The 16,985-nt window shown below is 40.7% G+C and overlaps 1 protein-coding gene and 1 long non-coding RNA gene across 8 annotated transcripts in view; one reads left to right on the top strand and one right to left on the bottom strand.

The window, feature by feature from the left end:
- Positions 1 to 3,663: 3,663 nt before the first annotated feature.
- On the bottom strand, positions 3,664 to 5,679 carry LOC122550001. The gene is made up of 3 exons (XR_006311721.1): positions 5,589 to 5,679; positions 5,187 to 5,246; positions 3,664 to 4,011 (listed from the first exon to the last, which is right to left on the bottom strand). It is a non-coding gene; the product is annotated as an uncharacterized LOC122550001 (long non-coding RNA).
- Positions 5,680 to 5,746: 67 nt separating this feature from the next.
- The window catches only part of adam22 (ADAM metallopeptidase domain 22), a 364,949-nt gene continuing 353,710 nt past the window's right edge, over positions 5,747 to 16,985 (top strand). For 4 of the 7 annotated variants that reach the window (XM_043690347.1, XM_043690348.1, XM_043690350.1 and 1 more), the window contains exons 1-3: positions 5,747 to 6,082; positions 6,388 to 6,560; positions 6,953 to 7,029. In XM_043690347.1, coding sequence (XP_043546282.1) covers positions 5,998 to 6,082; positions 6,388 to 6,560; positions 6,953 to 7,029 — 335 coding nt within the window. In that variant the 5' untranslated portion in view covers positions 5,747 to 5,997. The remainder of the gene's footprint in view (positions 6,083 to 6,387; positions 6,561 to 6,952; positions 7,030 to 16,985) is intronic. The other 3 variants (XM_043690352.1, XM_043690353.1, XM_043690349.1) reach the window with 2 other exon arrangements.

A 16,985-nucleotide genomic window follows, 5' to 3' on the forward strand; every position in this document is an offset into this window, starting at 1 on the left:
CATGGAACATTCCCTTCAGTCCAAATCATCCATGCCAACCAAATATCCTTACCTAATCTAGTCCCTACATGGCCCATAAGCCTCCATACCCTTTCTATTCATATACCCATCCAGATGCCTTTTAAATGTAACTGAACCAGCCTCCATCACTTCCTCTGGCAACTTATTAAGGGTTCTTGGAGAGTACTTCCAAATCCATGGCTTGCAACCCAAAAAGATAAGGGTAGCAGGTCATGGGAATGCCATTACCTCCATGTTCCATCTAAGTCATCCATCGTCCTGGATTGGATAAATAATGCTATTTCTTTCATGGTCATGGGGTAAAAATTGTATCATTCCCTACCTAATGGCTCATGGGACTAACCTTAACATATTAGTGGCAATTCCAAAATCAAGGTCCACCAATACCTTCTAATGAGCAACAGAGTTGGGCAATAAATGCTGGCTTTTTGTGAGCCCGTGTCTTAAGGATTAATTAAGAATAGTTGTGATTATTTTAGTTATAGATCCCTTTATCTCTGTTTTCTCCCTTCACATCCTAGCTTGCAAAGCATAACACGGTACACCAATGTACCTGGTTTAATAGATAACAATATCTGGAATTTCATGAAGTTTAGTGATGCTGGAGTTTTAGAGGTTCTCATCTGGGGTTTGACAGAAATGCTTTGGGAGGCTGGCTTTATTGTGGTGTAGCATGGGGAGAAGATTGTCAGGGAGAGGGGTGATTAGATTAGATTCCCTACATTGTGGAAACAGGCCCTTTGGCCCAACAAGTCCACACCGACCCTCTGAAGAGTAACCCACCCACACCCAATTCCCTCTGACTAATATACCTAACACTATGGGCAATTTAGCACGGCCAATTCACCTGACCTGTACATCATTCAACTGTGGGAGGAAACCGGAGCACCCGAAGGAAACCCACACAGATACTGGGAGAATGTGCAAACTCCACACAGTCGCTTGAGGCTGGAATCGAACCTTGGACCCTGATGCTGTGAGGCAGCAGTGCTAACCACTGAGCCACGATTTGGATGTTATGATTAGGAGGTGCCGCCCTGTGATGTAGGGAGGAGATCTTTGATTTGACAGTACTTGATCCATTGAAATGGTTGGAAAAGTCCAGATATTTAACGTTACTAGTCAAACAAACTAGAAGTGTGTGCATTTAGAGAGAGATGGTCACCACAGAGACAGGATTATATTATTATCCCTGTAATTTCAATTCAATTTAGTTTCCTGCCTCTTTCCAAATGTTTCCTTCGTTTCTATTACCGTTGCACTGCCCCTCTTGGAAAATTATTGTTCAGTTGGTGATACATCAGACTTCTTGAAGTTCTAGTTGTGTGTTTTTGTAGCCTTGGTTCTAAGTCATGATTTGGAGGTGCCACTGTTGGACTGGGGTGGACAAAGTTAAAAATCACACAACACCTGGTTATAATACAACAGGTTTATTTGGAAGCAGTTACTCCTTCATCAGGTGGTTGTGGAGTATAAGATCGTAAGACACAGAATTTATAGCAGAAGTTTACAGTGTGATGCAACTGAAATTATATATTGAGAAAGACCTGGATTGTTTGTTAAGTCCCTCATTTTTTAGAATGACCATATTGATATAGGAGCAGCACTTGAAAGCTAGTGCTTCCAAGTAAACCCCTGTTGGACTATAACCTGGTGTTGTGTGAATTTTATCTTGGTTCTAAGGATACTGGGATTGTCTTCCTCTCTCACAACATTATGGTTTGGATGCACAAGGTTCAGCAAATGTAAAATTTAACTCCATGTTTACATTATTGCACTTAACTCTGAATTTATTGATAAGAGATCCTGTTGTTCTACTTGAAGATCTCTGTACTAACAGTATAATAACAATTCTTTTCATATTCTCCAGATCCACAAAATAAGAAACAGTAAGGCAGAAAAAAACTCCCATAATATCATTCCATCAGGACTTCACAAACCACCTTATAACCATGAAAGATTTTTAAGTATCATCATTGTTATAATAAAGGAAAAGATGACTGAATTTCCTGAGCTTCAGTGGTTCGCTTGACAGGGTTTGGAATTGAAAGATGTTTGAGGTACAGGTATCCAGAGCTTCAGATTTATATTAAGCTATATTCGTTAGCTGTGTATTACAAATGACAACACTTAATTTATCATTTTGGCTTGCTTAATCAACAGGAATCAAAATTCCTTTATTTATATAATGATTGGAAAACAGGAGTAGGCCGTTTATCCCTTTCAGCATGTTTTGTCTTCAATTAGGAAATGGATGATCTGCACCTCAAGTCCATTTATTTGCCTTGTCTCTGTTTTCATAAACACATGTAGCTAAATTGACCAAATCTCAACAGTTTTTTGGGGACAATGTTCCAGATTTCCATAACCCTTTGTGTTAAGAAATGCTTCCTGCCATCACTCCAGCTTAAATCTTGGCCTCTTCTGATGGTCTCCAACATCACCGATGTTGGTCTTCAAACAATTTGATACGTCAATCGTGGGGAAAAAGCTAGAGTCCATTACAAAAGAATTACTAGCATTTAGAAAACAAGGGCAAGATTTATCAGAGCATGGATTTATGAAGAGGAAGTCATGCTTAATAAATCTACTGGAATTCTTTGAGGATGTAATCAGTAGAGTTGATGAGGGGGACCAGTAGATGCGGTTTATTTGAACTTTCAGAAGGCTTCGGCAAAGACTCATATAAGAGATTAGTGTGGAAATTTAAAATGCACAGGATTAAAATTGTGTATTGGGATGGATAGAAAACTAGCTGTCAGACAGAAAACAATTAGTAGGAATAAATGGGTGTTTTTCTAAATAGCAAGCATTGATTCATGGGATACTTCAGGGATCTGTGCTAGGATTCCAGCTATTCACAACATATGTTCATGATTTGAATGAGGGAACTAAATATTTCAAGATTTGCAGGTGACACAAAACTATAGGGAGGATAAGCTGTGAGGAGAATGCAGAGATACTTCAGTGCAATTGGGACAAACTGAGTGAGTGGGCAAAATCATGACAGATGAAGTATAACGTAGATAAATGTAAGGTTCTCCACTTCAATAGCAAAAACAGGAAGGTGTCATTATCTAAATGGTTAAAAATTGAGAGGGTCAATGTTCAATGAAATTTGAGTATCCTCATACATGAGTTGTTTAATGTGGCCATTCAGGTGCAGCAGGTGGTAAAGACGGCAATAGTATGTTGGTCTTTGTAGCAAGAGGATTCAAATATAGGGGCAAGGATGTCTTGCTGAAATATGCAGGCATTTGGTAAGGTCACATCTGGAATATTGTGTGCAGTTTTAGTCTCCTTATCTGAGGAAGGGTGTTTGTGCTGCAGAGGGAATGCAGCGAAGGTTTACCAAATTGATTTCTGGGATGGTGGGACTCACATGAGAGATTGAATTGGTCAGGATTATATTCACTGGAGTTCAGTAGAGTGACAGGAGATTTCATAGAAACCTATAAAATTCCAACAAGACTAGATAGGGTAGATGCAGAAAGGAAGTACCCAGTTGCGGGAAACTCCAGAACCAGTAGTCATAATCTATGGATGTGGAATAAATGAGGAGAAACTCCTTTACTGAGTGAGTGTGGAATTTGCTACCACAGAAAACATTGACAACCAATACATTGTATGATTTCAACAAGGAACTGAATACAGCTAAAGGAATCAAAAAATATGGGAAAGATCAGGAACAGTTTATTGAGTTTGATGATCAACCATGATCATATTGAATGGCACAGCAGATTTAAAGGGGCTGAATTAGCCTACTGCTGCTACTATATTTCTAGTACATCTGGACAGAATTTGATTGAGTACATTATTATGAAGCTCGAACAAAACTGGAATCATAGGGAAAACTGTTCACTGTTTAGTGTCATATCTATCTCAAAGGAAGATATTTGTGGTTGTTTGATGTCAATCATCTTAGCTTCCTGGACATCTCTACAGTTCCTCAGTCTGCCATCTTCAGCTGCTTCATTAATGACCTTTCCCCTGTCATAAAGTCAGAAGTTGGGATGTCATTGATGATTATACAATGTAAAACAAAATTCACAGTTTGTCAGTTAATGAAGCAGTCTCTAAATGCAGCAAGATGTGAACAATATCCACACTTTACCGAGAAATAGCAAGTAAAATTCATATCACTCAAGTGTTATGAAATTACCATCTCTGACAAGAAAGAATTGATCCATCACTTTTTGGTGTTCAATTGTATTGCCATCTCTGAATCCCCTACAATCAACAGCCTGGGGATTATCATTGAGCAGAAACTCAACTGTATCAGCAATATGCATGCTGTGGCTGCAACAGCAGGTCAGATGCTAGGAGTTCTGCAGTGAGTAACTCACCTCCAATTCTTCCAAAGCGTGTCCACAATTTATAAGGCACAAGTCAGGAGTGTGACTTGCCTAGACAGATGCAGGTCTAAGATCACTTACTCTCATCAACTTCGCTAGCATTAAGTCAAAATCCTGGTTCTATCTATTTTTCTATCCTTTCAGTACTTCGGGTAGCTCTATACCCACAGGAAATGAGCGATTCAAGAAGACAGCTTAGCATCACCTTCTCCAGGCCAATTAGGTGTGCGCAATAAATACTAACCTGCCCAGTGCTTCCCACATCCAACGAATGAATAATAATTTTAAGATTGTGCTTCCTTGTTCTGGAACTCACTATAAGATGAAAAGCTTTCACATGGGATCTGCTCTGTCAAATTCTGAAAGCATCATAAATGTATCAATTAAATAAGTCCTTAGTCAAGGAAATACAAGGCTAGACATGTGCAACTTATCCTCATAAAAACTCGCTAAGTCCTGGTATCAATCATGAATCTGTGCTGCATCCCCTACAAGGTCAACACACCCTTTCTAAGGTGCAGACTGATACCACATTTAGGAGAAAGTGAGGACTGCAGATGCTGAAGATCAGAACTGAAACTGTGTTGCTGGAAAAGCGCAGCAGGTCAGGCAGCATCTAAGGAGCAGGAGAATCGACGTTTCGGGCGATTCCTGAAGAAGGGCTCATGTCCGAAACGTCGATTCTCCTGCTCCTTGGATACTGCCTGACCTACTGCGCTTTTCCAGCAACACATTTTCAGCTCTGATACATTTAGTCTACTTGAGAACAATAGCAGATTTTGGTTCAATGTATTATTTAAACACACTGACCTGTCATCATTAATATTCTTGCAGCACAGTCCAAATCAATTTGAATGCTTAGGAAGTGATCTGCAAAAATAAAATTATTTTGTGCACAGAATGGTACTAAATAAATTTCAGAATCTTATTACATGAATTATACACACTGCTAACAATCGAATTTGGATGTATGATTGTTCGAGAAATCTTTCAAAATTAAAAAAAAATCAGAAAAATTGGACTTTTAGTTTTTTGCATCTCAGGGTGTGTTTGTATCATGAAAGTATTGATGAAACTACCTGCAGTGCGCTGCAAAATCAACACTTTTGGCCTTCGAAGTGAATTCACTTTCTCAGTAATGATCTTTGAAAGGGTTCAATAGATTAAAATATTAACACCAGCATGTGATATGTCCTTTCATATTACTATTACCTCCTGCTGCAGCTTTGCCAGTCAGTGCATCCTCTAAACCCTGGTTTGGGTGCTGCTGCCCATGCTCAGTGAGGGCCCTGAGCTCTGCAGCCGGCGAGATGTTGCGATGAGATTGACGTGGACGTGCGGGAGCAGGAGTGAGGAGGATCTGGCTGTCTGCGAGCGACCAGATAGAGAAAGGAGGAAGAGGAGGAGGGAGGGCAGGAACGCGGGGAACCTCTACAGATGCTCACTGTCATCTAGTACTGCAGCCTGCACTCCGAGGGAAGCAGAGCAGAGAGAAAAAAAGATACCACGGGAAACAATACGAATGAAATTTGAAGTAGATCCAGTTAAGAAATATTGCGACAAAAAAGGGGAAGATTGCATTGTGTTATTTTCTCCTACAGGGCGATAAAGAATATGAAATATGAAGCCTTTGCCATCTCAGATCGTTTTATATCTGTATGGAGTAGTCTATCTCCTTCATTGTGGCAGCGCCACTAGCAAACCCGGTAAGATTATCAAACAAAAATCTGCGTCTTCTCAATATTTGCACGTTAGGCATTTTCCTGGGCGGGCTGTTTTGTGTATATGTGTGTGTGTGTGAGAGAGAGAAAGCAGGAAAGGCTGAATAACTGATTAAATATGGAATTATCCGAGCGGTTTTGCGACCTCATACTGTCTGACTTGGTTTTATTTTAACTTGAGCTGAGTGAGGGGTTAAGGAAGGAGGGGATACGGGGAGGTTAAACATAAAACACTGCCGGTCACTCGAACAGCACTGACAAACAAGTGTGTTTTCCGGGAAACCGTGCAGGTTCGCCTGAAGGTGACAACGCCTGGAGGAGAAAGGAGGCGGCGGCAGAGCGCATCTTGGAGCAGCCTGAGCGAACCACGCCGCTCCGGCTCCTCCAGCGGCCGGTCAGCGGGCAGCAGCTCGGCCTGGATACCCGAGTGACCGGGGCACAGCAGCAGGCAGCCTCGCAGCCGGTAAGGTGCCCGTTCAACGTCCAACCCCGTTGATTTACATTGATTCAAATGTGCACACACAAACAGAGCTCTCTCTCTCTGCATCTCCATTCCCCAGAGAGCTTTGCATTTTGAAAAAAACAAGCAAATTAAAAACCCCTCTGCATCCAAAATAGGCTTCACTCAATTAATTATGATTTTGTTTTAAGAGCATATAATTCCCGAGCACGCGATTTGCATTCATTATTTCATTTTTAAACAAAAATATCGTCCAGCCTTTGTGAATTGAGTTTGCAGAACATTTCAATGCGTTTTTTTTCCAGACTGCATTGCACTTTTTTTTTGCTGACGGCTGTCTATTACCTCAATTGACCGGTTTACTAAATGTTGCTGTTTGATTTTTTTTATTGCAGTCCACTCATATTGCCCAGGCTACCTTCCAGGTTGATGCATTTAACTCATCCTTCATTCTTGACGTTGAACTAAACCAGTAAGTATGCCGGGGGAAAAAAATAAACGACTCTTTAGTAACACAGCCTACTCTGAAAAGATTATTCTGTTTTTAAGCTTCAAATGTCTTGGTTTTGACACGGACAGTTGTTTCAGGGGCAAGTTATATTTGGAAGTTTGTGATTTGTTGTCGCTCTTCTGTTGCGATAATCCTCACTGATTCAGTTTTCCGCATTAATTAGTTAAATTTCCCAATGACTCTCACTCCTTGTTACTGTGGGCTTGTCCAGCTCCTGTTGGCACAGTGTTGAGCTCGCTTGCTGTGGTCCAGTGTGATCGAAAGTTCACGGTGAGGGATCTGTGGGAAAACTTTAATTCCGGGGGTATAAACATTACAGATGCATTGTAAAGCTTCCGTGGAATCGATAGAACTTTTAAAGTAAACCTCACTGAAACTTTACTGAATAGTGTGATTTTAAAAAAAATAAGCACATAAGGAATAGGATCAGAAGAAGGCCATTTGGCTTCTTCAGCCAACTCTGCTATTCAACTGGATGATGGCTGATCCGACATTCCTCACACCAGCTTCCCGTCTATACCCCAATAACACTTGATCACTTGATTTCCTACTGATCAAGAATCTATCTATCTCAGCCTTCAATAAACAAGCACTCTGTCCCCACAGTTCTCTGTGACAAAGAGTTGGAAGACTCACAACCCTCTGAGAGAAGAAATTCATCCTCATCACAGTCTTAACTTCGTGCCCCTTTATTCTGAGATTGTGCGCCATAGTCCTGGACTCTCCCATGAGGGGAAGCATCCTCTCAGCATTTACCCTGCCAAGCCCTTAAGAATCTTATATGTTTCAATGGGATCACCTCTCATGCTTCTAAACTCTGGTGATTAGAGAACCAGGAGAAAGTAAGGACTGCAGATGCTGGAGATCAGAGTCAAGAGTGGGGTGCTGGAAAAGCATAGCAGGTCAGGTAGCATCTGAGGAGCAGCAGAATGGACGTTTCGGACATAAGCCCTTCCTGATGAAAGGCTTTTGCCTGAAACGTCGATTCTGCTGCTCCTCGGATGCTGCCTGACCTGCTGTGTTTTTCCAGCACCACACTCTCAATTCTGATTAGAGAACCAATCTGTTTAGTCTTTGCTCATAAACCATCCCTCCAAAGAAGGGATCATCCTACTGAACCTTCTCTGAACTGCCTCCAATGAAGTGATATCATTCCTTAAATAAGGGGGCCATACTGCTCACAGTACTCCGTTTGTGGTCTCACCAGCATCTTGTACAGTTGCGGTAAGACTCCCCACCCCTTATTCACTAACCTGCTTGAAATAAGAACCAGGAGAAAGTGAGGTCTGCAGACGCTGGAGATCACACAGTACTCCGTTTGTGGTCTCACCAGCATCTTGTACAGTTGCGGTAAGACTCCCCACCCCTTATTCACTAACCTGCTTGAAATAAGAACCACTATTCCGTTAGCCTTCCTGATTATCTGCTACACCTTTGTGCTAGTTTTTGGTGTTGCGTGCACTTGTACCCTTTTTGATGTGGCTTCTCTCCATTTAACTAACTCTGTTCTTTGTTCTCCTCTCTAAAATTAATGACTTCAAATTTTCACCAAATTTTCACACATTATATTCTATTTGCCAACTTTTTAGCCACTTACTTAATCTATCAATATCTCTCTGAATCCCTTTCTGCCTTTCCACCCACTTTTGTGTCGTCTGCAAATTTGGTTACAGTACATGTGTAACTGTACAGGACATCCTCCACGTCATTAATATGTATTTTCAACAGTTGTCCATTTGGAACCCCACTGGTTATAGGTCACCAACCTGAAAAAGAACCCCTTATCCTCACTCACTGTTTCTTGCCCATTAGATATTTTAAAAATTGATATACTACCTCCAACACCATGGGTTCTTTTTTCTACATTTTTTGTGAGGTACCTTGTTAAATGTCCAAACACAGCACATCCAGTGATTTCCCTCCAGCCACTTTGGTTGTGATCTCTTCAAAAAACTCTAATAAATTCATTAAACATTAATTCCCTTTTATGGAACCAGGCTGACTCTGCTCTGCTTGATTAGATTATGGCTTTCCAAATGTGCTGCTGATACTTTCTTAATTGTTGATTCCAACATTTTTTCCAAAAATAGATGTTAGGCTAATCAGCTTATGGTTACCCGCTTTTTGAGTAGGGATGTCACATTGGCAGTTTTCCAGTCTTCCAGTACTTCTCTGGAATCCAAAGAATTCTAGAAAATTACAACCAATGCATCCACTACTTTTTTTAGGATCCTAGAATGGGGGAAGCCATCTGCCTTCAGCCCAATTTATTTGTCAGATGCTACTTTTTTAGTGATGGTAATAGTCCTTAATTCTTCTCCCATATTATTTTGTATTCATTTGAAAAGTCCTTGAGACCTCTGCATATGTTATTTAAATTACATGTGTCCACAACTGCAATAAAAATGTGAGAGAGCACCAAGTTCTAAGACTTTGAAATATAAGACTTGGCAGCAGGAGAACACATTTGGCCTTTTGAGCTTGCTACATTATTCAGTAACATCATGGCAGATCTAATCAAATTTTCCTGTTTGTACTCCATAGATTTTACTCCCTTGTCTTTCAAAAATAAGCAATATGCATCAGATTAAAAAATAATTGAAGAGGATTACATGAAAATGCCCAAATAAATAACTCTAATAGTGTAATACTGTAAAATATACCCAGATGAGGTGCTAAATAATTTTGACATAGGGTATGACACAATGCAAGTGTTTGAACCTCACTACATAGTAGCGATACTCCTGGCCTTTCATTAACATGTCTGATATTCAGAAATAACGTTGAATCTTCAAGGCAGAATTTCAGGAAGTTAGCTTCTAAAATTGGTAGGATTCTTCCTCAATATTAATTGTTTTCATGCATTCCAATATACATATTGAACTGGTCCCAGGAGAGCCCCTGCTCCCACTTCTGAAAGGCAGCTATCAAAAACAACATTCTAACTACTTAAAATATTCTATTATAATATAGCATGAGAGATCTTGTGCTATAAATGTGTAAAATATAGAATGCAGAATTACCAAGGTATGACCTTTAAGGAAGGGGCAGCAGAAATAGTGGATTATTTATAACTTAATTATTATGTTTCAAAATTCCCTGGATGTGGGCAAGGTTCTAGTGGACTGGAACAATGCTAATATAACGCCCTTATTCAAAAAGGCAAGGAGGCAGGAAGTAGGAATCTACAGCCCAGTTAGTTTAACATGTGTTGTTGGGAAATTGTTCAAATCCATTTTTAAGGAAGCAATAACAGGACATTTGAAAAACCAAAACACAATCCATCAGAGTTAGCATGGTTTTATGAAGGGTAGATCATGTTTGATTTTATTTTAAAGTTCGGTGAAAAGGTAACAAGCAATATGGATAAGGGGAGGTCCTGACTTGCAGTAATCCGGATTTCCAGAAGGCATTTGATAAGGAACCACCCAAAGTTACTACGCAAGTTAAAATCACATGGAGTTATGGATAATGCATTAGCTTGGATTGAGGATTGACTAATGACTAGAAAGCAGAGAGTCTGGATAAATGGGTCTTTTTCTGGTTGAAAAGGCACAGCCAGTGAGGTGCCACAGAATCTGGTCTTCAGGCCCCAACTATTTACAGTCTATATTAATGATATGAATATGGGATAGAAAGCATTATAGCCAAATTTGCACATGACACTAAAATAAGTTCAGTGAAGAAATAAGGACTTACAACTGGATATGGATAGGTTAGGTGAATAAGCCAAAGTTTGTGGAATTTGCTACAGCAGAGAATGGTGGATGCTGGGACATTGAGTACATTTAAGGAAGAAATAGGCAGCTTTTTAATTAGTAATGGGTTGAAGAGTTATGGAGAACAAGCAAGAAAGGGGAGTTCAGGTTGAGATGAGATTAGCCACGATTGCATCAAATGGTGGGGCAGGCTCAAGGAGCTCAGTTGCCTACTCCTGCTGTCTAGTGATTATGTTCTTATAGTGTGTGAGATATACTTGGACCTAAATGGATAGGAATCTAATGATTGTCTTTCCATGTGTCAAAATTGAAAATATTGTTATGCATTATCTCCAACTCAAGTGATTTTTCTGAAGATGAAACATCATTTGTTGAATGCATTTGAGATAATTAAAAAATGACTAAGTTGTAGTATTTAAGAACCAGTCTGTTTCGACTTTGAAACCAAAGGACACCCTCATTCCTACTCAGGTTCTCTGATGTTACTACTATACCTCTTAGTAAGCTGACATTTTAGGTGTCATGTCTGAAATTTTGAAAGAAAGTTGTCTCAGTTTGCTCACCAAAGGGCAATAAATGGGAAATGACAATAACAGTTTCATTGCAATGTTTTTTTCAGTAGATCATATTATAGTAAAATCATGATAAAGGCAGCAGATTTTGCTGTTTATTACTATTCTAATTTTGTACAGACTTTAATTTTGTTTTGAAGAGGTTTGAGCATATTTCTAATGGATTTCTTGAGAATGAAAATGATAACAAAGTGTTTATGCGTATGTTGGTGGAATAGTCATGAATGTAAACTGTATGAGGATAGTTGATCATGGTTTAAAAGAATAGTCAAGACTTTAATTATTTGGAAATAGCCTAGGTGTTTTGCATGAGAATAAAGGGAGGAGATTGTCAGAACAGACATTAGACTTTTTGGGTATTGCTGAAAAAAGACACATCTTGTCCAAGCTTCTCATCTTGTATTAATCAGCACAATTTGCAAGACATACAAAAGTAAAGGGAGGCATTAGTACCATATGAGAGGAGAGTGCTGATTGATTGGCAAGTGGATTCTGATTGGTCGAAGCATGCCCATGTGGAATGATGACTGACAGTAAACGTCCAAACTTTGTTTAAATTTTAAACCACGAAGGCTGATATGTTAAGGCATTGTCCTGAGAAATGAACCAAAGAATGGTGGTTATCTATTTGTTGAGTTGGAATAGGTATAATCTGTGTAGATATTCTGTCCGGCTGCAAAGTGCAGGGCCCTGGTTATTAATATATGTGGCTTGGAGTACAGCGAGTGTTTCACACAGTGAGCCTGCCCAATATTCCTAAATTGGTTGTCAATTTCATTATTTGACAACGTCAGGTTACTTAGCGAATGGTGTCCAATCACAGAATCAGATCTAATGCTGGATAGCGTTGTGAGATTTTCAAGCATGCCCTGATTATGTATGGTCAGTATCTTGCTTGTTATTTGATACAATCTACTAGTCTTGGGGAACAGATGGCCTCCATACCTAGTTTCTCACTGGCACTGAAATTCATACATCAGCTACTCATTTATCAGATAGGTAAGATGTCTTGATGGCAGCATTCCTTTTAGTGTCAAATGCCACTGTTATTGCTTCTGCAAAGTAGCAGTGGGAAACAACTAGCTCAATATGATGTTCAAACATGCAATATAACTTACCCTTCTGGTATAATCTGAAGTAGAGTGGGTACTTTTCAGTACCAGACTGATAGCTTAGGCTTGGAGAAAGTGAGGACTACAGATGCTGGAGATCAGAGCTGAAAAATATGTTGCTGGAATAGCGCAGCAGGTCAGGCAGCATCCAAGGAGCAGGAGAATCGACATTTCGGGCATAAGCCCTTCTTCAGGATTGCTGAAGAAGGGCTTATGCCCGAAACGCCGATTCTCCTGCTCCTTGGATGCTGCCTGACCTGCTGCGCTTTTCCAGCAACACAGTTTTTAGCTCTGATAGCTTAGGCTTGATCATATGTTTAAGCAATACACAGTGAAAAAGTGTAGCCATGATCCTGGAGGATGACTTAGATACACCCTATTTCAGCACCATATAGAATAAATACCTTAAGCCAGGTTGCTGATAAGGCCAATATAGTCATTATTAAATGATGACTTGGTCATTTAAATTTTGACTAGGTTGTTATTATGGTATCTAGTTTGGCTTCCTTTTGAGTTACTTTGTCTAACCTTAGTTCAGAGATGAAATGTCTGAACATTGACTTTTAAAGATTGATGTTAAACAAATATGTATTTTATTCTATATTTGCATACTTAATAATAAGATATTTATCGAGTGTTGATGATTTTTATTCACTGTGACGTGAAGTTTGTGATATATGTATAATGATCATTTATTTTGGATTTTTAACAAGTGGCATGTGGGCTTAGTGTGTGAGTTTAATGTTTAATTTGCAAGTATTTTAGAAAGGCTTTCAAAAAGATCCATCATGGTAGGCTCATCCAGAAGATTGTGATGCATTGGATCCACGGTGACGTGGCTGTTTGGATTCAGAATTGGCTTGCCCATAGAAGGCAGAGGGTAGTAGTGGAAGGGTGTTGGAGGTCCATGACTAGTGGTATTCCACAGGGATCCATTCTGGGACCTCTGCTGTTGTGATATATATAAAAATGATTTGGCTGAAAATGTAAAGGATTTTCCAAGCAATCATCAGGTTTGTAGTACATCAGGTTCCAAGCGATTTATTGTGATAGTGATAGGAGACGCTCCAGTCAGAGGCACAGAGAGTGAAAGGTGCAGTTACCAAGGGAAGATAGTTAATTGAGGAAAAGGAAATTATGATGCTATCAGACAGGAGTTGGGAAGCAAAGACTGGGAGCAATTGTTCCACAGAAAGGGCACAGCAGACATGTGGAGACTATTTAAGGAGCAGTTGTTGCGAGTGATGCACAAATTTGTTCCTCTGAGACAGGTAAGAAGGGGTAAGATTAAGGAACCATGGATGATGAGAACAGAGGAACTTCTCGTCAAAAGGAAGAAAGTAGCGTACATAAGGTGAAGGAAGCAAGGATCTAGCACAGCTTTAGAGGATTACAGGCTTGCTAGAAAGGAGCTCAGAAATGGACTGAGGAGAGCCAGGAGGGGGCACGAAAAAGGCTTGGCAATAAGGATTAGGGAGAACCCAAAGGCATTTTACTCGTACATGAGGAATAAGAGAATGATCAGGGAGAAGGTAGGGCCGATCAGGGATCGCGGAGGGAACTTGTGCGTAGAGTCTGAGCAGATAGGAGAAGCCCTAAATGAGTTTTGTGTTTCGGCTTTCACCAAGGAAAGGGACCTTGTTGTGAATGTGAACTTTGAGGAGCTGGGATACAGTCTTGATCAGATCAAGATTGATGAAGTCGATGTGCTGGAAATTTTGGCAAACATTAAGATTGATAAGTCCCCAGGGCCAGACCAGATTTATCCTAGGCTGCTCCGGGAAGTGAGAAAGGAGGTTGCTAAGCCGCTGGTGAGGATATTTGCCTCCTCACTCTCCACGGGAGTCGTACCGGAGGATTGGAAGGAGGTGAATGTTGTTCCTCTTTTCAAGAAGGGTAATAGGGAAATCCCTGGCAATTACAGACCAGTCAGTCTTACGTCTGTGGTCAGCAAAGTTTTGGAAATAATTCTGAGGGATAGGATTTATGACTACTTGAAAAAGCATAGTGTGATTAAAGGCAGTCAGCATGGCTTTGTGAGGGTCGGGTCATGCCTCACAAATCTTATTGAGTTCTTTGAGGTGTCAAGACAAGTCGACAAAAGTCGAGCAGTGGATGTGGTGTATACGGATTGCAGCAAGGCATTTGATAAGGTTCCCCATGGTAGGCTCATTCATAAAGTCAGGAAGTATGGGATATAGGGAGATTTGGCTAGTTGGATTCAGAATTGGCTGGCTGACAGAAGGCAGAGAGTGGTTGGAGATGGAAAGTATTCTGCCTGGAGGTCAGTGTTGAGTGGGGTCCCGCAGGGCTCTGTTCTTGGGCATCTGCTCTTTGTCGTTTTTCTAAATGACTTGGATGAGGATGTTGAGGGATGGGTTAATAAATTTGCAGATGACACAAAAGTTGGAGGTATTGTTGAAAGTATAGAAGGCTACTGCAGGCTGCAGCGCGACATAGACAGGATGCAGAGCTGCGCTGAGAAATGGAGATGGAGTTCAACCTGGATAAATGTGAAGTAATGCATTTTGGAAGGTTGAACTCGAATGCTGAATATAGGATTAAAGACAAGATTCTTGGCAGTATGGAGGAACAGAGGGATCTGGGTGTGTAAGTACATAGATTGCTCAAAGTTGCCACCCAAATGGATAGGGTTGTTAAGAAAACATATGGTGTTTTGGCTTTCATTAACAGGGGGATTGAGTATAAGGGCCGCAAGGTTTTGCTACAGCTCTACAAGTCCCTGGTGAGACCACACTTGGAATATTGTTTAGATTAGAGTGGTGCTGCCTGAACTGCTGTGCTTTTCCAACACCACTCTAATCTAAACTCTGGTTTCCAGCATCTGCAGTCATTGTTTTTACCTTGGAATGTTGTGTCCAGTTCTGGTTATCCTATTATAGGAAAGATACAGAGGCTTTGGAGAGGGAGCAAAGAAGGTTTACCAGGATGCTGCCTGGACTCGAGGGCTTGCCTTATGAAGAAAGATTGAATGAGCTCAGACTTTTCTCTCTGGAGAGAAGGAGGAAGAGAGGAGACCTGATTGAGGTATACAAGATAATGAATGGAATAGATAGAGTCATTAGCCAGAGACCTTTCCCCAGGGCAAGATTGACTGGTATGAGGAGTCATAGTTTGAAGATATTAGGAGGAAGGGATAAAGGAGACATGAGAGGTAGGTTCTTTAGGCAGAGAGTTGTGAATGCATGGAATGCATTGCCAGCTGTGAAAGCAGAGTCATTGGATACTTTAAGCGACTGCTGGACATGCACATGGAAAGCAGTGAGTTGAGGGGTGCGTAGGTTAAATTATTATATTTTACATTAGGATTAAACCTCGGCACAACATCGTGGGCCAAAGGGCCTGCTCTGTGCTGTACTTTTCTATGTTCTATGTTCTATCTCATGGAATAGAGGGAGAACGAACCATTTGGATACAGAACTGGCTCAAAGGTAGAAGACAGAGGGTGGTAGTGGAGGGTTGTTTTTCAGACTGGAGGCTTGTGACCAGTGGAGTGCCACAAAGATTGGTGCTGGGTCCTCTACTTTTTGTCATTTATATAAATGATTTGGATATGAGCATAAGAGGTATAGTTAGTAATTTTGCAGATGACATCAAAATTGGAGGTGTAGTGTACAGCAAAGAAGGTTGCCTCAGATTACAATGAGATCTTGATCAGATGGACCAGTGGGCTGAGGAGTGGCAAATGGAATTTAATTTAGATAAATGCGAGGTGCTGCATTTTGGAAAAACATTGGAGGTGTAGTGGACAGCGAAGAAGGTTACCTCAGAGTACAATGGGATCTTGATCAGATGGGCCAATGGGCTGAGGAGTTGCAGATAGAGTTTAATTTAGATAAATGCGAGGTGCTGCATTTTGGAAAAACAAATCTTAGCAGGACTTATACACTTAATGACAAGCTGCTGGGGAGTGTTGCTGAACAAAGAGTCCTTGAAAGGGTTCAGAAAAGATTTACAAGGATGTTGCCAGGGTTGGAGGATTTGAGTTGTAGGGACAGGTTGAATAGGCTGGGGCTGTTTTCCCTGGAGTGTCAGAGGCTGAGGGGTGACCTTATAGAGGTTTATAAAATCATGAGAGGCATGGATAGGATAAATAAACAAGGTCTCTTCCCTGGGGTAGGGGAGTCCAGAACTAAAGGGCATAGGTTGAGAGTGAGAGAGGAAAGATATAAAAGAGACCTAAGGGGCAACTTGTTCATGCAGAGGGTGGTACATGTATGAAATGAGCTGCCAAATGAAGTGGTGGAGGCTAGTACATTTGTAACATTTAAAAGGCATCTGGATGGGTATATGAATAGGAAGGGTTTGGAGGGATATGGGCCGGATGCTGGCAGGTGGGACTAGATTGGGTTGGGAAATCTGGTTGGCGTGGATGAGTTGGGCCAAAGGGTCTGTTTCCGTGCTGTACATCTCTATGACTCTTTGATAAATTAAACTGCATTTATGTCAATGCAAGAGGCCTAACAGGGAAGGCAGATGAACTCAGGGTATGG

This window comes from Chiloscyllium plagiosum, chromosome 5 (assembly GCF_004010195.1).
Source record: "Chiloscyllium plagiosum isolate BGI_BamShark_2017 chromosome 5, ASM401019v2, whole genome shotgun sequence".
NCBI lineage: Eukaryota > Metazoa > Chordata > Chondrichthyes > Orectolobiformes > Hemiscylliidae > Chiloscyllium > Chiloscyllium plagiosum.